The 27,239-nt window shown below is 50.5% G+C and overlaps 1 protein-coding gene across 6 annotated transcripts; it reads left to right on the forward strand.

The window, feature by feature from the left end:
- LOC100017304 (zinc finger protein 420-like) lies at positions 1–27,239 on the forward strand. Of its 6 annotated transcripts, none has more exons than XM_056796072.1 (7): positions 1–66; positions 925–1,360; positions 5,482–5,576; positions 7,770–7,896; positions 15,321–15,434; positions 19,525–21,311; positions 23,615–27,239. In XM_056796072.1, the coding sequence occupies exons 2-6, from the start codon at positions 1,054–1,056 to the stop codon at positions 21,303–21,305; spliced, it is 2,424 nt and encodes an 807-aa protein (XP_056652050.1). In that variant the 5' UTR covers positions 1–66; positions 925–1,053; the 3' UTR covers positions 21,306–21,311; positions 23,615–27,239. The 6 variants fall into 6 exon arrangements, 4 of the variants coding, with proteins under 4 accessions (XP_056652050.1, XP_016277719.2, XP_007491946.2 ...); XR_001622450.2 differs by lacking the exons at positions 1–66; positions 23,615–27,239 and adding exons at positions 74–368; positions 14,848–14,957 and having other exon boundaries at positions 19,525–19,546; XR_001622449.2 differs by lacking the exons at positions 1–66; positions 23,615–27,239 and adding exons at positions 74–368; positions 14,848–14,977 and having other exon boundaries at positions 19,525–19,545.

The following is a 27,239-nucleotide window of genomic DNA, read 5'->3' on the forward strand; positions in this document are numbered from 1 at the left end:
GCGTGGGCACAGCCTCGGACCAACCTGAGCGGCGTCCTCTTTGTCGGCTCGGACCCGCGGCGTCAGGTGACTGCGGCCCCCCGGGACCCAGGCGGCCGAGCTGGGGGGGTTCTGACCCCTTCTCATCCCCATCCCCGTCCCTGACCTCTTTCCCACCATCCTTCTCTCTGGGGGCCATGGCGAAGATGAGGTGGCCCCGCCCTGTCACTGATGTAACCTGTTGTCATTACGTCACCGCCACGCCCCCTCCGCCCTTTCCCCTCCCCCAAGACTGTGGGCCTGATCCCTGCCTCTGCCCCTGCCCCTGCCCCAGCGAAGGGTCCTCCCTTCCCACGTGTGCCAGGATCCCCGGAGGCGCCACCGTCAATGTCAGTGTCAATGTCAATATCCTTGTCAGTGTCCATGTCAGTGTCAGTGTCAATGTCAGGAATTGTGTCAGTGACAGCGTGTCTTTGTGCCGGGACTTCGTGCCAGAGACCCTGATTTGTGTCTGTATCCCCAGCACCCAGGGCAGTGCCCGGCTTGTGGCAGAGGTGCTCGGGCAGCGGGTGTGGGGTTAAATGGGCATCGGGGTGTATTTAGGAATGAGTGAGCGCAGGGGTGGGTGTCACTGTGTGCTCGTGCCCTCCTGGATATAAGGGAAGCCCTGTGCTGCAGGAAGACCCAGGGGGTCCTGCTTCCTGAGCTCCGTCCCCCTGCCTGCTCCGGCAGAGCTCCCCGGACTCCATGTGTGAATTTGTCCTTAATGAAAGGCTCCCAGCCGAAGGCCATTGCAGCGGCTCTGACGGTGGGGGCAGGGCTGAAACTAAGGGGTCAGAGAGAGGCCTGGCATGACAAAGTCCCCTCTGGCCAGGGTGGGCAGGGGTAGGTGCCTGCTTGCTAGGCTGCTGCTGGACACCTAAGGAGTTCCTTTCTGTCTTCCAGGGTCTTGATCACCTACTTCCTGTGTCTGCCGACCTAGCTGCGGGATCCCTTCCCCCCGCTGCCCCTGGGGCCTGGGTCCTTGCTGAGAGCCCCAGACAGAGCCGGGGAGACCCGCCCTTGGCTTTGGGGATGGCCGTCCCCCTGAACTCCCACGTCCTGGGCCCCCAGGAGCACTTCGGCCTCCTCAGTCTGAAGGTGATGGACGACATGCCCGAGGAAGAGGAATTCATCCCTGGGGGGGAGGACTTTGACACAGACTACGATGCCTTCTGCCAAGGCCTCACCGAAGATCTGGGAGACCCGCACGAAAGGGCGGAACAGTTCCTGACCATCATGCTTGGCAACGTGGAGACCTGGATGAAGTTACAGCACCTGGAGCCCAGCGAGGAGGAGCTGTTCCTGGAGGACTCCCCGACCCAGCTACTGGAGAAGAAAGGTGAGGCTCCCCACACCTCCAGAACACTTTGTCCCCCATAAGGTTTGCAGAGCGCCCTGCGTGCCCCACAGCAACCCCATGAGGTAGAGATGATCGCAATCATCTCCGTTTTGCACCTTTGTAAACTGAGACTCAGAGAAAAGAACTTGACTTGCCTTAAATGTTTACTTGCATTACACAGCCAGTAAATATTAGAGTCAAAATTCGAACCCAGGTCTTCTTGAATCAAGGCCAAATACTTACACTGGTGGGGAAGAGAGACACAAATGTCTAAGAAAAGAGTGAGGCAACCATTTGATATGGTGGGACAGTGTCCTTGGACATAGTTCTCCATGGCCTTGAAATGCAGTGGGCTCATGGGGCAGCCAGGTAGCTCAGGGGATAGAATGCCAGGCCTGGCGTTGGGAAGGCTTAGGTCCAAATCTGGCCTCAGAGAGTTCTAGCTGTGTGACCCTGGGCAAGTCACCTAACCCCCATTGCCTAGCCTTTACAGTTCTTCTATCTTAGAATTGCTAAGACAAAGGGTTAAAAAACAAAAGGGTCAGGGACACAGCTACCCTTAAGTGCCGGGCCCTGTGCCAAGTGCTGAGCCTGCTTCTTCCTGAGACACTATCCTGGCCCTGAGATCTTTTCTCCAGGCCAAGGAGGCCTCATTCCTTCCAATAGTCCTCCTATCTCCCACCCGCGGCCTTCCATGGCTCCTCTCCAGTGATGTAATGTTCTGCCCCAAACTTCTTGTCCCGGGTCCCTCCCCGAGCCCTTCCACATTCTTTGACAGCAAAGGAGCTGATTTCTCCGAGAGCTCAGAACGTTAATTACTCGTTTATCCCATGAGTCATGGGGGGGATCAGAAATCTTTTCCTTCATTAAATGAAGAGGTGCCTAAGGCATGTTACCGTTTAATTTGAGAGTAGTTTATTCTTGGGCTTGGGAGAGTCCCCGGAGGACGTGAGCCCAGCGGTTCTTAACCCTTCGGAGGCCACAGAGACATTTCAGGAGGGCTCTGAATATTTTGAGGATCATCTTTCGAATTAGTTGGTTTTCTTTGTGATCCTGTGGGCTTTGTTTGATTTAATGCATTGGAAAACATGACTGAGAAGAGGTCCAGAGGCTTCACCGAACTGGCTGGCCAGAAGGTCCAGGACAGAGGAAAGGTCAAAACCTGCCCCCCAATCTCCTGTAATGGCCCTAACAAGAGGAGCCCTCTAGTCCCAGTCTATATTTCTAGTGCCAGGCAGTGGAAACCGAGGCCCACAGAGTGAAGTGACTTGCCCAAGGTCATACATCTAGTAAGTGTCTGGGGTTGGATTTGAATTCAGATCTTCCTGACTTTAGCCCAGCACTCTGGCCACTGCACCACCCAGCTACCTCCTTAATCAGCAGCTCCTTCTAATTTTTTTTTTTTTAATATTGGCTCTCTCTGCCTCATCCATGCTGGAGGTCCACACAGCAGCCACTCATGGGTTGAATGCCACAGCTGATCCACATGGAAGCTTTGACAAGGTCTACTGCTCCTTAGGCAGTCTGGTGGTCCCCACCTTGCACATGCAAGCACATACACACACACACACCTGTAAAAATGGAGATTTTGAACCCTAGACTTCAATACCCAGAAGTCCATGGTATTTCCCAGAATTCCCTATAATCTCACCTGAGTCTCTACATAGGTGAGATCACAATTGGTATTTAACTGGCAGTAACACTTCCCTCTCTCACTTCCATTCCATTGCAATGATGTAGCAGGTAAGCTAAGTGCTGGGATTTTGAATGGGCTAATCAGCCATGGGCACGTCGTTTTTATTTTGTATACTTGATTTCTAATAATCCCTAATAAATCTCATAAAATATAATATTTTTATTACTAGATACTAATTTAATTTTTATACCCCCACCCCCATTTCTGGGCACTAATTATATTGTGCCAGCCTCAGTGCTGACCCGCATTAGCTCATCTAGGGCTTAGAACTTCCGACCTTGAGTGTCCAGTGAGCCACTACCTCCCTGGTCACAAGTGGTACACACCGCCGCCGCCACACATTTTTGGACATCGGTGGTACACACCTCCACACATTTTTGGACATCGGTGGTACACACCGCCACACATTTTTGGACATCGGTGGTACACACCGCCACACATTTTTGGACATCGGTGGTACACACTGCCACACATTTTTGGACATCGGTGGTACACACCGCCACACATTTTTGGTTTGGACATTGGTGGTACACACCTCCACACATTTTTGGTTTGGACATCGGTGGTACACACTGCCACACATTTTTGGACATCGGTGGTACACACCGCCACACATTTTTGGTTTGGACATTGGTGGTACACACCTCCACACATTTTTGGACATCGGTGGTACACACCTCCACACATTTTTGGACATCGGTGGTACACACCGCCACACATTTTTGGACATCGGTGGTACACACCGCCACACATTTTTGGACATCGGTGGTACACACTGCCACACATTTTTGGACATCGGTGGTACACACCGCCACACATTTTTGGTTTGGACATTGGTGGTACACACCTCCACACATTTTTGGTTTGGACATCGGTGGTACACACTGCCACACATTTTTGGACATCGGTGGTACACACCGCCACACATTTTTGGTTTGGACATTGGTGGTACACACCTCCACACATTTTTGGACATCGGTGGTACACACCTCCACACATTTTTGGTTTGGACATTGGTGGTACACACCGGCACACATTTTTGGACATCGGTGGTACACACCTCCACACATTTTTGGTTTGGACATTGGTGGTACACACTGGCACACATTTTTGGACATCGGTGGTACACACCTCCACACATTTTTGGTTTGGACATTGGTGGTACACACCTCCACACATTTTTGGACATCGGTGGTACACACCGCCACACATTTTTGGTTTGGACATCGGTGGTACACACCGCCACACATTTTTGGACATTGGTGGTACACACCGGCACACATTTTTGGTTTGGACATTGGTGGTACACACCTCCACACATTTTTGGTTTGGACATTGGTGGTACACACCGGCACACATTTTTGGACATCGGTGGTACACACCGCCACACATTTTTGGTTTGGACATCGGTGGTACACACCTCCACACATTTTTGGTTTGGACATCGGTGGTACACACCGCCACACATTTTTGGTTTGGACATCGGTGGTACACACCGCCACACATTTTTGGACATTGGTGGTACACACCGCCACACATTTTTGGACATTGTTAGAAAATCCTGCCCTTTGGAACTCAACAGAAAGCCGTACGTGCTGCCCGATTTGTGAGGAGCACCATGTTAGGCACTAGGGGCAGACAGAATTTTAAAAAATGTAAGCCTTACCTTCTGTCTTGGGATCAGTTCTGTGGCAGAAGAGCGGTCAAGAGCTAGGCAATGGGGGTGAAGTGACTTGCCCAGGGTCACTCAGCTAGAAGTCTGGGAGGCCACCTTTGAACCGAGGGCCTCTTCACTCCAGGCTTGTCACTCTCCACTGTGCTACTTAGCTGCCCCAAAGAGACAGAATTCAGATGCCAAACAGCCCCCGCTGTCCCAAGACTCAGTCTAGAAGCGGGCACACGCTGGAGGTGGGGTCTGTAGGAGGCTGCCCGGCCATGTGGGGTCAGGACTTTCATCACTGTCAAACACAGGGAGAGAGGTCAATCCAGGGAGGAGGAAGGACCTGCGAGCAAAGGCCTGGAGAGGGGAGAACCAAGGGCATGTCTCGGCTCATTGGCTACAATACGGTCCGGCAATGAAACGAGCGTTTATGACGCGTCTCCCGTGGTCCAGGCACTCGCTGTGCTTGGTCCTGAGGCCAGGAGAAAGGCACAAGACCCAGGATGAGTGGCGGGGCCACCGCAAGCAATAACAAGGGCCAGGGCAGGCGCGGGAAGCTGGTGCCTGGGCCAGGTGCTGGTGGGCTAGCCGGTGGGAATGGCTGGAGAGCGTTCTGGCTTCCTTGGCACCTAGAACCGTCCGGGGTACTTGGCTTTGAGCTCATCCGACGTGGCCGTGTTCTGGGAGCTGGACTGGAGCAGGGCGGGGCCCTGGCCTCCTCGTGTGGGTCTTCTCTGACCCCACGGCCCTCCTCTTCTCTCCTAGATCTGCTTTCCCAGGACCTCGCTTTCCACGAGGAGTGGAACCCCGAAGAGGAGGTGGAGGAAATGTCAGCCGAGTTCTTGGCCTCCAGGTCCCAGGTGAGCAGAAGTGCCGAGGGAAGACTCCGTTCCCGGTCAGGGACGCGAGGGGGGCCCCTGGGCGATGGCGGCCACTTCCTTCCTGGCAGCTAATGGCCTCCTCGGGGGCTTCTCTCCACCCAGCTCCTGCCTCCCTCAGGAGGCCTTTCCTTGACACACAACGTTTGGTCAGCGAGCAATACCTCAAACTCTGGCTCGGCTTCTACTGTGTGCCGGGCTCTGGGCTGGGCACTGGGGGGTGCCAAACAGTCCTGCCCTCGGTGACAGCCATTCAGATGGCACGGGGGCTGCTAGGGACAGAGAGAAGGAAATAAAAGCCATGTTGGAGGCGGAGACTGGACTCCGTCCACGGGGGGAGCTGGGAAAGGCTTTATACGGGAGATGGCCTGGGACTGAATCTGAGGGAAGCAAGGGCTCCTGGGAGGTGGCCGTGAGGAGGGAGGGCATCCCAGGATTGGGGAACAGCCTGGAATACATTGGTCAGACTGTCCGCAAGCATTGTTTTAAACTCACCTTCCATCTCGGAATCAATACTGTGTATTGGCTCCAAGGCAGAAGAGTGGTAAGGCCTAGGCCAGGGGGGTCAAGTGACTTGCCCAGGGTCACACAGCTGGGAAGTGTTGGAGGCCAGATTTGAACCCACCTCCCGTCTCTAGGTCTGGCTCTCCACCCACTGAGCCAATCACTAAGCTGCCCCTTAGCAAACATTTATTCAGCCCGGGGGGCACACCAGGCGCTGGGCTTACAAAGAAGGGCCAGCACAGAGGCCCTGCCCCCAAGGAGCTCCTAATCTAGCAGCGGTGGGAGAGACCACATCTGAGGGCCTTCATACGAAAAAACAAAGATGAGATGAATTGTAAGTCATTCGCGGAGGAGGCGGGTCAGCCAAGGCCCCCAGGAAAAGGCGGGATCCCTTCCTGGCCTCGAAGGACGGTGCCAGGGAAGCGGGCGGCAGGGACGAGGAGGGAGAGCCGTCTGAGCACCAGGGACGGGGAGGGACGATGCCCGGAGCCTGTCTGCAGACACGAGGAGCAGCCAAGGGGCCAGCGTGCCGAAATGCGGCTCTCGGGGAGGGAGGAGGGCCACGCGGGCCAGGCAGAGCTTGTATCTGATCCTTTTTGGCCCTGCCTTCCTCGTCCTCCCTTACGGATGTCACGGCTCCCACGGGCTGCTGTCATCTCTGGGCAGACTCCAGCCCTCCTTGGTCTCCTGAGCGCCGGCTGCTTGCGGGAGCCCCCACCTGGCCGTCCTGCCTTGTGGCCCCCCCGTCCAAGATGGATCCCATCGTCTTCCTCTTTTCACTTGCGCTCGGGCCATCTTCTTCATCATCCTCGGCCGTCCCTCCCCGTCCCCTGCTCTTTCCAGGCTTCTCTCGGCCCCTTCTCCTTCCCTCTGCCCCTTCTTGCTTAGGCTCCTGGATGCTCCAGATTTCTCCTTCGTCTGTCCCGTTCGGCCCCCCAGCAGCCAGAATCGCCCTGATCCTGGTGCTGTCCTCAAGGAGCCTCTGTGGCTCCCCATTGTCCCGGGGTCAAACGCCAATTCCTCCGTTGCGCATTGAGAGCCCTTTGTGACTGGGCCCCTTCCTGCCTGCCTTCCCTCTGCGTTCCGCCAGGTGCCTTTGTCCAGGCTGTCCCAGGGGCCTGGAATCCGCTCTCTCCTCATTTGTGCAGGCTCGCTCTCCTCTCTGTCCCGTTACCTCACCCGAGCCGAGTCCCTTCTCCCCTGGGGGCTCAGCGTCCGGCCCCCTCCTCACGGAGCCTCCCCTGATGGGCAATTCCTCCCCTTCCTCCCCCAGCTTAACGCCATTTCCTTGGGTTGCATCCACCCGTAGTGTGTCCCCCCGCCCTCTGGCTCCCCTCTCCTGGCACAGCGACTCCCACACGGTACGCGCCCGTTGGGTCGATTCAGAATGCTCCTGGGCCAGTCGCCGCAGGACTGGAGGCTGTGCATGAAGGCTGGCCGTGGGACAAGAAAGCAGGCAGGGAAGGGAGGTTGGAGCCGGCTTCTGGAGGGCCTTCGAGGCCCAGGCCAGGGGTCTCCTGAGGCCACCGGCCCGCTTCCTTGCTGGCCTGCCCTTGTCCTCCCCGGACCTTGCCCGAGAGAGTCCTGGAGGCTCTGGCGGACGCTGGCGCGTATTTGGGGCAGGAGGCGGAGGAAGGTGGAGGCCGCCCCAGGAACGTCTCTGTATTTCAGGAGCCCGTGACGTTCCAGGATGTGGCCGTGGACTTCACCCAGGAGGAGTGGAGGCAGCTGGGCCCTGCCCAGAGGGACCTGTACCGGGACGTGATGCTGGAGAACTACGGGAACCTGGTGTCCCTGGGTAAGGAAGGCCGGCGCAGCGGCCCTCGGAAGCGGGTCTGGAAGGCGCTGACCGTTCTGGTCAGAACGCAGCTGGGTTTGGTGGCAAGGCAGGAACGCTCGCAGGGAGCTTTCTATGCATATCGTGGAGGGGCCCTTATTATTCCCCTTTTACAAAGGAGGAAACTGAGGCCAAGAGAGGAGGCGGATTTTCCCAGGGAACCGCAGCTGGGGAAGGTCTAGCTGTGTGCAGGCCCAGAGCTCTGTCCACTGCACCCCCAGCTGCCTGCTTTGGGGGACCAGAGAGAGGCCACTTCTGGCACTTGTTCACTCTCTCTTTTTTTTAACCCTTCCCTTCAGTCTTGGAATCAATACTGTGGATCGGTTCCAAGGCAGAAAAGTGGTCAGGGCTAGGCAATGGGGGTCAAGTGACTTGCCCAGGGTCACACAGCTGGGAAGTGTCTGAGGCCAGATTTGAACCCAAGACCTCCCGTCTCTAGGCCTGGCTCTCCATCCACTGAGCTACCCGGCTGCCCCCTGTCCCTTGTACTCTTCTTGACTTTGTGGAGTCGGGAGGGGAAGCTTCCTTGTGCTTCTTCAGAGGCTATCTCATGAGGGCCTCCTGGGAGGCTGGGCCAAGTGCACTCCTAATCTTGGGGAGGCCCTGGCAAGATCCAGAGCATGTGATAATGACTCCCCTGCGGAGTGCTTTGGGGCCCCCTCAGAACCCAGGCTTGGGGCCAAGGAGCTCTGGGGCAGCTCCCTCTCCCCAGCCCAGATGGCCAAGCTCTGGGCCGGAGGGAATGGCGTGTGGCTGGCCTGGCCACGGTGGGGAGCTCTCCCTCTGTCCCCGGTCCCCTGAGGCCCTCCAAAGGGCAGATCCCAACATGCCTGAGTTGGCTGGGAGCCGGGGGCCATCCGTACCCATCCGTCCCTCCTTCATCCCCAACAAAGGCTGGGCCAGCCTGGGAGGCAGAGGCCCATTCCATGGTGGGGCAGCTTCTACTTTCCCCAAAATCAAACCTCTCTCATTTTTACCCATCATTCCCAGTTCTGCCCCCTGGAATGCTGGGAGTCCAGCAGACCAGCTGACACTAAGGTGGGTGTATTTGTAGCCCAGACTATGCGTGATGTGTGTGTATGTGTGTGTCCTCTGCCCACTTCAGAGAAGCCCTTCCAAATCTCAGCCGCATTCCCCGCCCCATCTTTACCAATCCTCGTTCCTTCAGCGGATCTTCCCTTCCGGCCCTCCTCCACCAGGTAGCCCTCCTCTGGCCACTCCCCAGCTTCTCTAGGTCTTCTGAGTCAGCGGGCCGGTGCAGGAGCACATAGTGTGTGAGGGAGGCTGGCGTGCCAGGGGACCTTCGCTCCCTTGTCCAGGAGCTGCCCTTCTCTTCATGTAAGCTCCCATCCCACCGGCCTGTGGACTTGTCCCAGGGGTGGATCCACGCTGTCCCAGGCTCCATGCGAGAGTTAGGATCAGGCGCCACCCCACGCCCCTCCATGTCCCAACGCTCTCTTGGGTCCCAGGGGTCACTGTGGGAGCCTTCCTCTGCAGCACAGGAGGACAGTGCAATGACTAGTGCACACCTGTTTAGTACTTGAAGCTTCACCCAGTGCTGCTCCCCATCCGCCAGTGAGATCTGGGTCAGGTCTGGCATTTGTATCCCTGTTTTCCAGATCAAGAAACTGAGGCACTGGGCCATTCCTTGATCCCCCACAGCTAACGTCAGGCCAGATCTTCCTTCTTCTCCCCTGTTGCCTGGTCGAGGGAGAGTCAGAGCATAAGCATGTCCGCAGCCCCGTCCAGCCCTTTAGGACTCCCCTCGCCACTCCACAAAGGCCATCTGGCTTAAAGCAGGCCCCACGAATGAATGAATGAACGCATGAGGCGCTTAAGAATCACTGGGTGCAAATAGACAATCCAGAAAGTCCTCGGCCTGCAAAAGAGGCCCCACGGTCAGGGGCAGGGCCGGCGCTCTCGGCTTCAGGACCTTGGCCCGTTTCCACCAGGGTCTGTGGGGATGTAGTGTCCAAGGTGGAGGGGTTAGTTTGTCTTGCCTGGCACACGCTACCTCCTGTCTCCATTCTTTTTTATTTTGAACTCCTCACCTTCTGCCTTAGAATTGATACTGTATTGGTTCCAAGGCAGAAGAGCAGTAAGGGCTAGGCAATGGGGGTCAAGTAACTTGCCCAGGGTCACACAGCTAGGAGGCCAGATTTGAACCCAGAACCTCCCGTCTCCAGGCCTGGCTCTCCATCCCCTGAGCCCCGGCTACTCCCCTTCCCCCATCTCCCTTTCAGGGCACCTTGCTGCTCCAGCTAGGCCGAAGCTCCCCTCTGCCATGAGTGGCACTTGGTGGGGCCCTTTCTCCGGAGGATGGTTCTGAAGGCTGGCTGAGAGCAGGGCTGGGGGTGTGGGGGTGCTGCCCCTCCCAGGGCTCTTCTGCAGCCGTTGCTATTGGGGATGAAGGAAGTGGGCCCCTCTCAATGATGGCTCTGGGGGCTGGAATGGAAGCAGTTCCAAGGGTTTGGAGAGCCGGGCCTCTTGGGTTAAGGACTCAGGGATAGAACTCTGAGGCTCTGGTCCAGGTGATGGTGGGGGCTTATCCTCCTTGATTCCTGCTACCTCCTGCCTCCATCTGGGCTCCCAGAGGAGGGCAGCTAACATGAGGAAGAGCCTTGAGTGGCTGGCAAAGGAGGGTGAGCTGAGGGAACTGGGCTTGGTTAGCCTGGAGAAGAAAAAGGGGGAGCAGGAGGGGCCACGAGAGCTGTGCTCAGCTGTTTGAAGGCCTGTCTGGGGGACAAAGGAGAGCAGGGCTAAGTGGGTTCTTTTGGGCCCCAGAGACCAGAGCCAGGAGCCATGCTTGGAAGCATCAGGCCAATTAGACTTGAGGTCAAGAACAGCTTCTTAGCAGGGAGAGCACTAGCCCAGAGAAAGCGATGGCCCTGAGAGATGAGGGGCCCTCTCTGGTGGTCTTTGTGCAGAGGCTGGCTGCATTATATTGGGGATTTGTTGTGGATACACTGATTACTCTTACAGACTTTTCCTGGCTTTTCTCTTCTAGTGTTTTTTTTTTAAACCCTTCCCTTCTGAATTAGAATCAATATTGTGTATTAGTTCCAAGGCAGAAGAGTGGTAAGGGATAGGCAATGGAGGTTAAGTGACTTGCCCAGGGTCACCCAGCTAGGAAGTGTCTAATTTGTGTCAGATTTGAACCCAGGACCTCCCATCTCTAAGCCTGGCCCTCGATCCAGTGAGGCACCTAGCTTCTTCCTCTCAATCATTAATAGATTTATCCCTTCTCCTCTGTTTCTGCCCACTAGGAAATGTACCTCTTTTAGAGGAATAGACTTTTTTTGGTGTTGAAATCAGCCTTCTAAAAATGAACTCTGTTTACCTTCTGCTCCCATTCTTTCTCCTCAGGGCAGAGAGGTTAGAGGTATAGACCTAGAGCAGTGATGGTCAACCTTTTAGGGACAGAATGCCCAAACTGCACCCTCACTCTGAATGTGAGCCACCTCCTTACCCCAGACAGGGGAGGGAGGAAGTGCTCCCATTGAACTGCTGGGCAGAGGAAAGGATCATATGAGAAATGTCTTCAGGTGCATGTGGAGAGGGGGACAGAGCAACCCCCTCCGGCACATGTGCCATAGGTTTGCCAACACAGACCTAGGGAATGTTGAGCCTTGCCCAGACACAGAGATCTGTTTCTCATGAACGATGGATAAACACATGGCTAGAGAATCCTAAGAGAAACCATGAGAGAATCCTAAAGAAATAGGATATAATCACCCTCTAGCTTTTATGATCATACTTTTGGTCCCTCCGGGTCTCCTTTAAGGGCAGTTTCATCTGCCTTTTCATCAGGGCAGATGGAAAATCAGCCCATCCACCTCTAGAACCAAAGGTGACCTCAGGGAAGAGAGGCCTCTAGTCTCCAAACTCTAACCCGCTATAGAAACAGGAACCCCCACCTTTTCTGAAGAGACTCAGGCTCTAACTCCCATCTTCTGTGGTCCTTCAAAAATGAGGCACCCTTTTCCCACCCCCTTCTAGGGACCGTAAGAAACTTGGGCTTCTGGTAGTAATGAGTTGTTTGTCTTTGAAAATAAGGTCTCTGATAAAAATCTGCCATGGCTATTTTGGGGAGAAGGGAAAGGAATTTAATTTGGACATGCCCTTGACCAAGAGACTGAATGTCACGCAGTCCCACTTCTAGGAAAGGAGCTACCATTTCTGTTTTCCATTGTCTCCCCCTTAGCCTGTCTGTGCTCTTACAGTTTCCATGGATACTTGAGATTCTTATGGTCTAGCTTCCCTGCCATGACCCCCTTTCTCACCTTTCCTCCTGTGGTAATCCTTCCTGTTTGTATGGCACGGGACCATTTCCTAGGGCCTTCTTTCCCATTCTCTCATCTGCTCTCCCTAGACATTTAGAAGAGGGATCGTTGGACCTTCCTGTCACATGAGGTATCTCCTCATGCACAATTAAACCCTGGCACATTTTATCTCTGGAATAGAATTGAGAGGAATTCTCCAGGCATCTTTTCTACATTTACGATGTGCCAGGTTTGGTGCTGAGCAATGGCAATACAAATACAAGCAGAAAGAAAGACAGGCCCTGCCCTCATGGAGCTTATAGTCTAATGGGCAAAGACAACAACGGGAGAAGCTAAAAATGGAGAGGCGGGTGGGAAGGGAAGAGATGAAGGTCCTTGGCTTGTGGGCTTGGTAGAGAAAGTTCAGAGTCAGGAGTACAGCCTGGAGAGAAATGAAGACAAAGATGGAGCTCCGACTCAAGGGAAAAGAGTCTCCTTTGCGGCTCTGCAGTCCAGGTCATAGCGATAGTGACCCATGAGAAATTACTTACTCAAAGGTCAGCGGGCCACCACCTCGCCTTCTGGGGCTGCTTAATGGCCTTCCCTGTTCACACCACACAAGAGACAACATCATTTGACCCGACCTGTTCCAAGCCCTGAACTCTGTACCACTGTTCATCTTCTGTGGGACCCCTTTAACACAGAACAGTTCAGAGAAGGGGAAACTCCTGTGTCATCTCCCACGGTATACTCCCCCATGTCAGCTTTCTTTCCATCTGGGAATGCATTCTCATAGGTTGGAGGACACGCCACGGCTTTGGATCAAGCTTCCACCAGGTAACACATCCCCACTTCCTCCATCACCGCTGATCAACGGGCCATTAAACTTCATTTATGACTGTTGGGGAAACCAAAGGACAAACATCAAAGCTCCCTATTTTTGTTGTTTTGAGCCTGAGTCTCCTCATTTTACTCAGGCTGGAAGTTTGGTGGCTCCTCCCAGGCCTGATCATCATGGGGGCTTTTGACCTGCTTCATTTCTGACCTGGAGGGGTTTGCCCTTACTATAGCTCTCAGGGGGTTTACCAGATAGATGCCTAATATATGGTCAGCTTAGCCCACTGCAGCTCAGAACTTCCAGGCTCAAGAGAGCCTCCCTGGTGGTTGGGATCAGAGGAGTGTGCCACGGTGCCCTGCAAGACCCTTGTGAGGTGACAGTAGGCAGACTTTGCTGTCCCTGTTCCCTCAACCATTAAACTTGGGCAACCGTTGAAAAAGGCAATGAAATAGTGGCACCTGAGTCACTGCATATAGACATACACCTAAAGTCAGATCCCCTTGAACCAGAGGACAGTATTCTCCTGAGGCAGGAGACCAAGAGCCAGCCCAGCCCAGCAAATAACCCCTAGGCTAAACTGCAGTGAACTCTGCCACTTCTCAAGAAACCTGAGGAGAGAAAGAGAGAGACAGAGACAGAGACAGAAACAGAAACAGAGAGACAGAGAGAGAGACAGAGAGAGAGGGAGAGAGAGAGCGGCAGAGAGAGACAGAGAGGGAGAGAGAGAGAGAGAGGGAGAGAAAGAGAGAGAGAGGGAGAGAGAGAGAGCGGCAGAGAGAGACAGAGACAGAGACAGACAGACAGAGAGACAGACAGAGAGACAGAGACAGAGACAGAGAAACTCAGAATAAAGAAAGCACAGTGAGATATCAGGTCCTTATGGTAGGCTCCCATGCACTCTGCATACTTTTAGATAACTACAAGTGAACCTTATAAGTCACCAGCATCAGAATTTTATCAGCCAAAGCTTGCCTCCGATCTCACCAAAAGTACTTCCCTTCATTTGTATCTGACCTTTGTCTACAATATAACATCATTTTCAATGGACCAGCTGGTATGTAAGAACCTTCCTTTCTGGACAAGTCTTCCAAGGAAGGGGAACATATTTTTCTTTTTATAAATTCTGGGACACACAGTTTGGCACAGATTAACTATGGCATCAGTCCCATGGGTCTCTACTGTTTACTTTGCAGGTTTTTTCCCCCCTCTCTTTTTTCATAATAAAGTGTCTTCAGGCCTGGTCTCTGACTGAGAATCTCTTAATTCCCCTGAGCCCATCCCTCCTTATTTCCCTACTGAGTTTGATGTGTTTCTACCCCAGACTCACTTACTGTGTGTCCAGTCCTCCTTTGTCCACTTCAGATAAGAGTGAGGTTTATCTAAAGTCCATTCCTCCCACTTCTTTTTCCGTGTTTCCATACTTTTTCTTACACATCCCAATTATGAGAAGTAGCAAGTTCCATCCCTTTCTTTCTCCTTTCTACACTAGTGTATTCCTTTTACACTCCCTTCTATTTTTCTTCTTCAAACACTTAAATGCACATCACTCCCCACCTCTGTTTTTCTGTTTCCACAGTACCTTTTGAAGGCATTAAGGTTCTCAAAGGACACCTGTTTCTTCTCCCCCAGTTGGAATGTTAGCACTTTATGCTACAGATCCTTCCAGCTACTCACATACCTTTACCTTCTCAAGTTTCTCTGGCCTCGTGTCAATATTTTCTGGTCCCTCTTCAGCTCTGGTCTTTTTGTCAGGGATGCTTGAGTAGCCTCCATTCCATTAAAGGTTCATGTGTTTTTTTTTTCTCCTGGTAGGACGTGCTCAGTAGAGCAGCTATTCTTAACCTCACTGCACACGTCCTTGGGATCCAGCTTCTTAATTACATGATGTGCTTGCTACGAGAGACAAATCTACCCATCTTTTGGTAATCCCTGTTACTTTTTGGTAAGCTTGTTTTTCTGAAGACACCCCCAGCCCCAGTCAGGTCAGAGCTTTCCTTCTCCCCAAGTACTAGGCTAAAGATTCTTCTAAAAGTTTTTTTCTTCCTCTGATCCTCAGGCAGGATCAGGAAGTAGAGACATCCCATAAGCACATCTAGGGGCACCGGGGCTCTTGGAGCTTAGCCATGCCTATGACAGGTCACATGTTCTGAATACTCAGAGATGAAGAAATCTTTTGAAGAACTCCTGTGTCCAACAAAAGCCCCCCCCCCCTTTAACAGAACTGATACAACTTTAGAGAAACAAGCTTACTGGCAAGTAATGGGGGTCTCTTTTCCCATGAGCAGGACTTGTGGTATCCGAACCTAATGTCATCTATCATTTGGAACAAAAGAAAGAGCCATGGCTACTGGATCTACAGGGAAGTGACAAGACAAAGGTACTAAAAGACACCTGTCCAGGTGAGTGGAGATCAGCCAGGTGGCAAATTCTTGAAAGGCTAGCTGGCTAGGGAGTGCCAGGGCTGCCGTAGACATGTTGATCCGGGAGCGATCAGTTAGTCATCTCCCTCCTGTGACTCACCCCTTCCCCCACTCCCACCCCCCCACACCTTGAGATCCGTTCTGTTCTCGTCTGGGACCGAGTTCCTTCAGTTTCAATGTTTTCTCAAGAGGTCAGGGATGTCTAATGTTTGCTTGGCTTCTGACCTCCTGGATTGACCTCCTTCCTTTGCTTTCCTGTCTGCTTCTTCGTTTCTGATGGCTAGCCCTCCCACCTCTGTATGCGTCTTGGCCCTCCCGTTCCTAACTTTGTTATATCCCCCACAGGACCTTGCTTCTACTTCTGCACTTGAAATTCACAATTTCATGGCATTGCCTGCACTGATCACAGCCCCTTCCTAACTTGGCCACTAGCTTTCCAGGACTGCTGTGACTGAGAGATTCATCATCACCAAGAGACCCTGTTGGGGAGGAGCCTCCTCAGCACTGTCACGGCTCCACAGATCCTCCCAGAGGCTCGGGCTCCCCTGGACTCGGGCCGTTTGGAAGCCACAAGGAGGCCGGCCCCAGAGGGGACCTTAAGTGGAGGTGGCCAGAGCATTACGTGGGTCCTGTCAGTTACCTACTCAGAGCTCTCCCATGGTTCCCTTTGGCCAGGAGGGTAAAGCCAGCCTCCCTAGCCTCTTAAGGCTGGCCCCAACCCAGCCTTCTGGCCTTGTCTCCATTCTCCCCCAGCACAAGCCCTCCATCGATCCTTCCCCTAATTTGTATCTTCTGGTCTTTTTGTGTCCTGGATTCTCTCGAGCCTTCTGGTCAGGAGTTCATAGATCCCAGGTGGAGGACCCCTGCTACAGTCACTCAGGGCCCCCAGAAGGACACGTCCTCCTTTCTGCCTCCTATTGCCCATCCTTCAGGTTTGGGCTCCTCTGGGAAGATCTCCGCATCTACTTCAGTAAATGGACTCATCCCAAGTCCCCATAATTGGATTGTCTGTAGGAAGCCTCTCCTGCCCCATCCCAGCTCCTGTGAATCTGCCCTGCCCCCTCCCACCCCAGGGACCTACTTTAACTGCTTGTATTTGTCTTTCTTTACTCTGTTCTCCCTGCATTTGCTCTACTTGTCTCTCCCCAAGCCCTCATTGGAACAGAAGCTCTTTGCTCCTGGGATTGAGTCATTCATTGAACTCATATCCCTGGAGCCTGGCACATAGTACATGCTTAATAAATGTTTGTTGATTGGGTGATATATATATTATATATCAACTATATATATGTATGTATATATACACCAGTAAGTACTAACCAATCAACAAGGATTAAGTGCCTACTGTGTTCCAGGCTCTCTCCTGGGCCCTGGACTTCGAAGGCCTTGGACGTCTCCATGTGAAGGCCTCAGAGCATGGGTACTGTCTCCACGGATTTGGATCCACAGCCCTGTACGTTTTAGCTGCCAGTCACTGAGTGGCAGTGTCCACAGCTGGTACCTGGTGCTCAGGCTTGGGCACTGAGATGGGCCTCTCTGCACTTAGCTGGCATGAGTCAACTTTGGGAATCAGAAGGGCCTCCAAGGCCATCCAACCTAGCCCCCCTCTATTTTACAGATGAGACCATTGAGGCCAAGGCAGGTAAAGTGACATGCCCAAGACGACAAAGTCAGCCAGTAGCAAAACTGAGATTCGGACCCAGGTCCTCTTAAGTCCAAACACAGCTCTATTGAATTTTGGGGGTTCCGTAGCCTTCTCTGTCTTCACAGTTAGCCAAAAATACGTCTTTGGTCCTTCACAAGCAAATCATTACACATGTAAAAATTAAGACACTGGGATACTTCATCCCCTCCTCACCCCATCTTATCCTTCAGAACAAAGCCCAAGCACTCCCTCATTGCTCACATTTGGCCTGTTAGAGTAGCGAAGAAGCACAGGGAATATGGCCTGGATGATAGAAAAGGGCCCTGATGTGTGCTTGGTGTCTGATAGAGGGCTACAGAACTGGCAGAATGAGGAGACTTGGGGAGCTGGACTTTACGAGAGAGATTTATAGTTTCAGTAGTGTAAAAGTTAAATTTAATATACAATAACTTCAAATATTATATTTTATAAAGTTCATTAATAATCACTTGAAGTAACAAAATAAAACCATGTGCCCATGGCTAATCTACCTGCTCAAACAGCCTGCTCCACCAGTGTCCCCACCCAGGAAGGAAAGAGAGCTAGCCATGGAAGGCCGCCTTATTTATCCCCCTGTCTATGTCAGTTCATAATGACAGGAAGTCAGTGGGCTCCTGGGAAATGTAGTTCAAAGGCACAAGATTTCCAATTACATAGTCGTTACATACAAACCTACCTACATACATACATATATACATATATATATATAAAACTCTTAACTTCTGTCTTACAATCAATACCAAGTATTAGTTCCAAGGGTCACACAGTAAGTTCCTATGACCAGAAGTGAAACCCAAGACCTCTAGTCTCTAGGCCTGGCTCTCTATCCACTGAGCTACCTTGCTCCAGGTGCACATATTTTTAAGAAGATAAAAAATGTGTTAATTTGATCTGTAACTTTTTAAAAACACCTCACCAGGCACAAAAATGATCATAGTTCTACTACATCCATTAGTCCCACTTTCATTTCTTTTTGCTATTCTATATTTTATTCCAAGAGAATAGTACTATTTTTAAATGTTTAATATTTTTAAATTTTTTAATTTAATTTATTAATATATTAATATTAATAATATGTTATATTAATAATAAATAAAAATAAATAATAATTTTAAAATGATTTTAATTAATAATAATAATTTAATAAAATTTTAAATTAAAAAACATTTTTATAAATGTTTAAATATGAGTCCATGTATGTGTGCTGAAATTTATCACTGGACACAGATTTCTGTGACATTTTAAACAAAAATAATTTTTAAATGCCCCTCTGCACCCACTGATTAATTTTCTGTGACCAGTCCTTATTTTCAATTTGGTACAGTCACAGTGTTGAATAATAAGTGGTTCATAGCCAAATGCTTATTTCAGATGTAGTTGATTTTTCATAAAATCTTTTATGAAAAGGTTTAGAGGAAGAGAAATTATAACTCTGGCTAAAATAAGATTTCTGACATTAATAAAAGATGAGAAGGAGATTAAACAAAGGGGATAGATCATTCCTAACTGAATAAAAATTTCCCGAATAGCCAAGAGCCATAAAAATTCCATTTGCCAAAATGTTGGGGGTGGGGTGGGGTGAGATGAAACATTCTGGCCTAATTTAAAGTTCTAGCTCACTACGGGTTAAAGGAAATCCCTCTTGTTGTTTCACTGAAAATCTTGCCAAAATGTCTGGTTACACTCTCATGTTCCAGTTTGGCTAGACAATAGAACATGTGAAAGGAAGTAATCTTAAGCTGGGAAGCTCCAGGACCAGTAGGCTGACTGAAACAAGGAAATACATGGAAACTAAAGATCAGAGAGCAGATGAGTAATAAGGTCAGCTCCCATGAGACATTCCTAACTAGAAGACCTTGAAATTGAAGAATCTCTGCCTTGGCCAGGAAGCCCTTTATTGAATGCCTGCTAGGACAGGATGTAGTCCCAGTGTATGGTCAGACCATAATGGACAACAAAGTGAAAGGTCAAAATTAAGGTCAAAACCTACCATTGATCCATATGTTCTTGGTCTGGCTTTAGCCTATCTCTTTATTGTCCCCTAACATTGCCTGGGTGACCTTGGATAAGTCACTTATCTTCCCTAGGTCTCAGTTTCCTCACCTGTGAAATGAAGGGGCTTCTGAGATCCCTTTCAGTTCTTGGTCCTGGAGCCTATTAACTTTTCACACTCTCCTACATAGTCCCTTTTCATGGTTTGATTTAACACTCTTTCCCTTCTCTCTACTAATTGTTTTTATCCCACTTTTCCTATTCCCTAAAATGCAGGGCTGCCTTTGACATCTGTGAAAGATTTCTCCTAGGCAGTATTTTATGCTTTATTTCTGTTGTTCTGTTCTCTAAGCACAGGGAAAAGAGAATGTTTTTCTTTTTCATTTCTTTCAGACCAGAGCACCCAAACTGAGGGCAAGGTAAAGTCTTCTTCAAAGAAAGGCACATCTAAAAAAAGGTCCCTTCAGGGGCCAGTAATGGAAAAACCCACAAGGGATAGTCCCTTGAACTCCAAGTTGAGAGTAACCAGTCAGTGTGAAGGTATGTTGAAGAGAAAAAAGAAAAGAAGCCAGGAGAAACTCTATGAATGTAGTGAATGTAGAAAAGCCTTTAATTACTTCTCTGCTTTTATTCGACATCGGAGAATTCACACTGGAGAGAAGCCCTTTGAATGTGGTGCATGTGGGAAGACCTTCAGCCAGAACACATGCCTTACTGTACATCAGAGAATCCATACTGGAGAGAAACCCTACGAATGCGATGAATGTGGGAAGATCTTTAGTGATAGCTCAACCCTTATTCGGCATCAGATCATTCACAATATAGAGAAACCTTATAAATGTCATGAATGTGAGAAATCCTTCAGTTATTGCTCAGCCCTTATTCGGCACCTTCGGATTCACACTGGAGAGAAGCCCTATGAATGTAATGAATGTGGGAAAGCCTTCAGCCACAGCACGTGCCTTACCCAGCATCAGAGAACTCACACTGGAGAGAAGCCCTATGAATGTAATGAATGTGGGAAAGCTTTCAGCCAGAATTCATCCCTATATTACCACCAGAGGACTCATACTGGAGAGAAACCCTATAAATGCAATGAATGTGGGAAAGCCTTCAGTTACCATGCATCCCTCACTCAACATAAGCAAACACATACTGGAGAAAAGCCCTATGAATGTAGTGAATGTGGGAAAACCTTCAGTCGAAGCACATATATTATTGAACATCAAAGAATTCATACTGGAGAGAAACCCTATGAATGTACAGAATGTGGGAAAGCCTTCAGATACTGCTCAGCTCTTACTCAACATCAGAAAATGCATACAGAAGAGAAACCCTATGAATGCCGAGAATGTGGAAAAGGCTTCCACTTCTACTCAGCTCTTATTCAGCATCGGAAAACTCATACTGGAGAGAAACCTTATGAATGTACTGAATGTGGAAAAGCCTTTATCAGGAGTACCTGCCTTACCCAACACCAGAAACTTCACACTGAAGAAAAATCCCATGAAAACAGCGAATTGAGGAAAGTCTTTGGCCAAAGCTCATCCCATCCTGAAAAGCAGAGAATTAAAACTGGAGGGAAATCCTATGAATGCAATGATTGTGGGAAAATCTTTAAGTATTTCTCAATCCTCTCTCAACATCAGAAAACTCATACTGGTGAAAAACCCTATGAGTGTAATGAATGTGGGAAGACCTTTAGCCGGAGCACATGCCTTACCAAACATAATAGAACCCATACAGGTGAGAAACCCTATTTATGCAGTGTATGTGGGAAAGCATTCAGTCAAAACTCATCTCTTACAGAACATCAGAGAATTCATACTGGAGAGAAACCCTATGAATGCAGTAAATGTGGGAAAGCCTTTAGCCGGAGTACATTCCTTACTCGTCATCAGCAAACTCATACTGGAGAGAAGCCCTATGAGTGCAGTGAATGTGGGAAAACCTTCAGCCAGAGGTCATCTCTTTTTTACCACCAGAGAACTCACACTGGAGAAAAACCATATGAGTGCTTTGAATGTGGGAAATCCTTCAGCCGCAGCACATTCCTTACTCAGCATCAGAGAATTCATACTGGAGAGAAACCCTATGCATGTAGTGAATGCGGGAATACTTTCAGTAGGCGTGCAGCCCTCACCAAGCATCAAAAACTTCACACTGAAAAGTAATCCTAGGTATGTAATGAAAATGTGTTTATTCAGACACACTTTGGTAGATGTTCAAATGACAAATTGTCACAGGAGGGGGAATTGAGTATTTTTTTTTAAAGGCTAATTTGAACCCTGTGTTTCACCCTCCCCATAATGCATGTTAGTTACCTCCTGGTGGTTAGTGCTGGTTTCTATATCGATCACCAAATTTTTAACTTCTTTCTCTCCACCCCAAAGGAAAAAAAAGAAAGAAAGAAAAAGAAATCTCTGTTGAAACAATTAAGTAACATCTGTGGTGGAAGTTAAAGTAATATGAAATGAATCATTTATTGCCTACCCATCCCTTGACTTTTTCTTTTCTACTTAACTTGGCTAATCCTCAATGCCCAGGCATGCATTTGATTTTAAAAGCACACCACACACACATGACCTGACAAAAGACTGAAAACTTCATTGCCTTTCAAACCCCTTTGGTAACTCTCCTCTTCTCTAGGTTTCAGAACATGCTTTTCTCGCTCTCTTCTTTTTTGCTTTCCCAGTTTTTTTGGAATAAGTTCTAAGGAGAATAGGGGCACATGATCCCTTGACCCACCTTTGCTCTCAATTCCCTTTTTTTCCTCGCTTTTTCTCCTATATGTTTTTGCTTTGCAAGAAGGTATGTCTCCCATATTTGCCAAGAATCTAGAGAGTGAAAAAGGAGAGATCAAGAAAGAAAAATTGACATTTCCTCTTATTATTTGACATATAATTCTGCACATGGACAGATCATCAAAATATTTTATTTGATTATGAGTAAGCTGCTTCTGCTAGGTGTGTGTGGCCTTTGTAAGAAATTTGCAGGGATCCCCCTTGTCATGAGGCTGCCTAGACTCTCTGGAGTTAGGGGCTGGGGCTTGGATGAAAATAGAAGAGTGTCTTATTCTCGATACTTGACTTCCTGTCCCCAATTCCAGACTACCCTGATTTCCAGTGCGTTTCTTGCTAAGGGTTCTGTTTTGTTTCCTACACTCTCAGTCCTCTGTTGAGAAGCTCCCCATTACACTGAGTGACTCCTCATCCTAGTTCTGGATATCCCTCTGGCAGGAGATAGCTGTGCTGGCTGCTCTAGCTGGCCAAAGAGATTTAACATCTCAGCTACAATTCATGGCAGACTAGAGGAGAACTCAAGCAGAAAGTCACCTCTGTCTCCAGCTAAGGACTTCAAGGCTCCAGTGGAAAAGTTAATGACACTGAGGACAAACGCATTTAGACGTGAGCCGACAGTAACCCTAGCAGCAGACTTGACCCAGAGCACTTAAACTTGAACTTGGCCAGCAAATGTAGTCAGTCAGTGCTTTGGAATGTCCTGGCTGCTGTAATGAAGGCCTGTATAAATAAATGTGTCCATACCCAAATGGGCTGCTGCTAGAAAATAGTGGAAAGTTGATGCAACTATAGACGAAAACTGCCCCCATTATCCAACCTGCTCACATGCTGAGGTATCTCCCTGGGATCTAGCAAGTCGAAGAAATGTGGTAGTACCTTCCCATCATCAGGGAACGAGGATGAGAACGGCATGACTGGAACTTGGATCTCCTGGCTCGTGACGGAGGGAAAGGGGGAAATATTTATGGGAGGGAGGTTAGAAAGAGTCTGATGTCATCTCTTCAGGGCAATAGTATAGTGGCTCAGTTTGTGTGAGCATTCCATGAGAGCAGGCCCTGCTGGGATCAACTCATCCCAGGACTAAAAGAACCTCCACAGTGAGGCTCGGGGCCAAGGGCTTCCACCATAAACCCTGCCCCTTCGTTGACCAGGCCATTGGTCACCTGATTGGAGGAAGGAAAAGTGACCAACTATAATATAGGTGAGCCGTGGCAGGCTTTGACAGCTGATTGGATTTGGAGGGGAACAGAGTGAAGAGTCAAGGATAACACTTTGGTCGTGAGGGTGAGGGACGGGGAAGATGGGAATGCTCTGGACAGCAGTAATCCTGATCCTCAATGCCTTCTTTTATCCATCTGGCTCTGTCCCTCACCCCTCATCCTCCAGCCCTGCCTTCATCCAACTTCCATCTCATCAATCCTCCTCCCCTATGACCATGCCCCTTTGCTATGAGGAATGGCCTAGGGCCATAGCTCAATTCAGCACACATTGGGAGGAGGGAGAGGGCACTGGGCTAGGTGTGGAAAAGACTGGGCAGGGAGCTTGGGTGCTAGTGTAACTGTATGGTGCTCCCTGGATCTTCTCGTAGGACTGTGCCCGCTCTAGGAGCCCTGGGGGTGCTCACGTAGGATCACACCCTCATTACCTGCCAGTGCTCACCTTGGATCCTTTGTATCTTTCAGGGTCTCTTGGCTAACCTGCATGGCCCTGGATTACAAGTGTGACTGAAGCTGCTGGATTTCCTCTAATGAAGCCCATTTCGGAGATCCTCGGAGAGTTGAGCCCCTCCTGAGGAGACAATGTCCCCCAGACAAACTCTCAGCTGGAGAAACCCTGGTTGACAGCTGACTCCCAAAGACCTGGCTCTGTTTGCCTTCCCCTTCACTCCCAGCCCCGGCTAGCTCCCAAGAGTCAAAATATGGGTTGGTGTTTCTAGGGATCAGGGCTTGTCCTAGAAGGAAACGACTTAGACCTCTAGCTGGGGCATCCCTCCAGAGCCTAGTTTCCTGGCTGTCTAGCCAGGAAGGTGGAGACCTGGGTGAAGTCCCAGCATCCAAAGCCCATTTAGCAGGCAGTTTGACTCAGAAACTTGACAAGAGTGGCGAGAGGTATGGATGGGTATGGGAGGCCCTGGAGATATCCAGGGCATGAAGTAAACTTGGCACCTGGTGTTGGGGGGAAGGAACCTTGGATCAAGTCCAGGACATGAGCACCTCCCTGCCTCAGGCTGTGGTGGGAGGGAAGGGTGGGGGGAGATGGAGAGGGAAGATGGGGAGGGAGGGAGAGATGAAGGGGAAGACATGGGGGGAAGAGAGAAAGGAAAGGGGGAGGGGGAGAGAAGGTTGGATTCTCCTCTTGAACCCTCTGGATCACATCTGTCCCACTTCATGTACAGTCAGGTCCCCGGGAGCCATGTTTAGAAGTGCATTCTTCATTGAGATCATGTGGGAGAGATCTTCTCCTTCCAAACATCTTTTCGATCCAGATCTCAAATCGACGGTTTTCCACCTATCACTTCGGTGATTTCGTTTGTCGCCTTCCCAGAATCAGAGGAAGTCCCTAAGGCTCGTACTATTGTCCCCTTTTACCGTTAAGATGAATAAGGCTACTGAATTTCCCAAGACCATAAGACAAGTTAGTGATGTCGGAAGCACATCCTTCAGGTAAATTTCCTTGGTTAGGCAGGGCCACACGTGACTCTTCACAGAGCTGATTTCGCCAGAGAACCCAGAAAATGGATCCTTGATATATACTGGGTGAGGGGAGGGGGGGAGTCTGAGTTAGCAAAAGTAATATTTTCCTTCATTAAAATCGTCTAACCCAAGGGATCCTGGATGCCCCCTTGTAGGAATCCCCCTGCTACATCCCGGATTGGCAGTTATCCATTTTCTGCTTGAATCTTTCTGATGAAAGGGAGGTCGTGACTTCCTAAAACAGCTCATTCCATTCTTGGAGAGGCTCTCATTGTTTGAAAACTCTTCATGATGAGGCCAAAGTGAATTCTCCCCTTTCCAGTTAGAGACCTGAATGAGGCTTCCCAGAAGGGCGGGTGATTCTGCCCCCTTGGCAGGTATTGAGTCGTTCCTCACCCCCATCCTCCATGAGATCTCATGAGGATCCATTGATGTTTAAATGGGAGCCATTACTAGATAGGCTGGATCTCAGTCCTCCCAGAAGGGAGGGAATGGCTTAGCCCACTTCTCCCTCGCCTTGAGCGAACATCGGAGAGCTTTAGCTTCATGCTGGCGCCATTTAGGGCTTCTGTTTCCCTTGCCCTGGTTGTCATTGACTTGCCACTGGATTTGGATGAGTCTGAGAGAGTGAGGCTGAAATCCCACTCGCTCTAGAGTCAAGCCATCACCTGTGAGGCCACTGGGCCTCTTCACAGTGGAGGATGGAGCCACAGCTCTGATTTTATCTTCCTTAGGTGATGCAGAGGCTAGGATGTTGGATTTGGACTCAGGCAGACCGGAGTTTGAGCTCTTAGCCTCAGTTTCCCCCTATGTCAGATAGGGGTAATAGCAACAGTACCTACTTCACAGGGTTGTTGCAAGTATCAAATGGGAACACACGGACACAGGGTCTTTCCCCTAGTTGTCCTTTGCTAGTGTAGAAAAAATGTTTTTGGTCTGGTCCTGTGATTTCATCAGTATAGAAAGAGTCCTGATATAATCAGCAGAGTGAGGCACTCTGGAGAGTTGCTTAGAGCACTCAGAGATTAATTGATTTACCAGGGGCTCCCCAGCCAGCCAGCCAGTGTGGGAGGAAGACGGGACTTGAGGCTGGCTCCTCTGGCCGCCCTTGATTCCTGGGCAGACAGACATGGAGGAGAGATAGTTGGAAGCAGCATCCTGGAAACACAGAAATGCGCTGATAGCCCAGACCAAGAGTCGGGGAGAAGCTGCTTTGGTCTCTTCATTGGAGAAGAAGGGACAAGCTCTGAGGCTTTCATTCCTTCTATAAGGACCAGTGCCTGGAAGGTGAAGAGGTACATTTCTGCTCTATGTAAGGAAAACACTTTCTCATAATTAGAGCTCTCTAAAAGCGAATGAGGCTGCTTCTACAGGTAGTGAGTTCCCCATGCTGGAAGGTCATCAAGCAGAAGCCAGAGGGATGACTACTTGTGGAGGATGATGCTCTAGAAAGGACTGGTTGGACTGGATGACCTGTGAGGCCCCTCCTGCCATGACTCTACTCGGAGCCGGTAGAGGGTATAGAGGACAGTCCACTTGGCTGAGGGTCTCTCTGGGTGGCCTCCTCCAGGACTGTGTAATCCCGCCCTCCCGCCTGGGTGGCTGGGTAAGAAGAGGGCGGGCCTTAGTGAGCCCCGCCTACATCATCAGCCCCCCCCCCCCCCTCGGGTGGCCAACTCCTTGGCTGCTTTCTCAGTCCTAATCACACTCGTAAATCATCCATTCGAATTAATCTGACGGCGCCCCCTGCTGGCTGTGGGCCCAAAGTCCAGCCCGCTTCTTACGCACCAGATGGGGGTTCTTTGCCGGGGTCCCATGTGTAGATTTTGGGGGATCCATGAGCCGGGATGCTGACCCCCCACCACACACTCTCCATCTTTAGTTCCAACAGCCCTCTCGCTGAAATTGAGCCTTTCCTTCCATTACAAAAGTTAGACAATATTGTGAAGGGCTCCATCAGGTCGCCATTGTGACTTCGTCTCATCTCCGCGCAGTAGTAAAGTAGCGCCGGTAAAGAGCCTCCTCTTTGTAAGTCGCAGCTGCGCAGACTCCCACCCTGGCATGCAGGCTCTTCTGCAGCCGGACACCCCCTTCCTTTCCAGCCTTCCGTCATAAGCTTCCCCTTCCGGCCCTCGGCCCCGCCCCCAGCCCCGTCCCTGAGCTCTTTGTGCTTCGAGTGTGCCATGTTTTTTCTCAGCCCATTCAATGCCACCCTTCAGAGAGCTTTCCCCAGTTGTTGACCAGCTTCCTCCTGATCTCGGCTGGCACCTCGCTCTAGAAGTCTCCGACGACCTACGACACCCCCGAGTGCCGCCCAAAATGGAACTGGGGACCATTTGGCGACCTGAAGAAAAAGCCGGCCCAAACCTAGATGATGCTTCGGGAGAGACGAAGCCATCCGCCGTCAGCGGGGGTCCTTGGGTAGTCCTGGTGGCCGTATCCCATTTGTTTGAGTTTGGTAGCGTTGCGCCGCACTTCTGTGATGTCTGTACTGTGACTGCCGTGTTTGCGTCCCATCCCTCCTTGAGGGCAGGGAGTACACCTTGCCGAAACCTTGTACTTCCGTGCCAGCACACGATGGATATTCAATAAATGTTGGCTATATTGTTCCATT

This window comes from Monodelphis domestica, chromosome 4, assembly GCF_027887165.1.
Source record: "Monodelphis domestica isolate mMonDom1 chromosome 4, mMonDom1.pri, whole genome shotgun sequence".
NCBI classification, from domain to species: Eukaryota; Metazoa; Chordata; class Mammalia; order Didelphimorphia; family Didelphidae; genus Monodelphis; species Monodelphis domestica.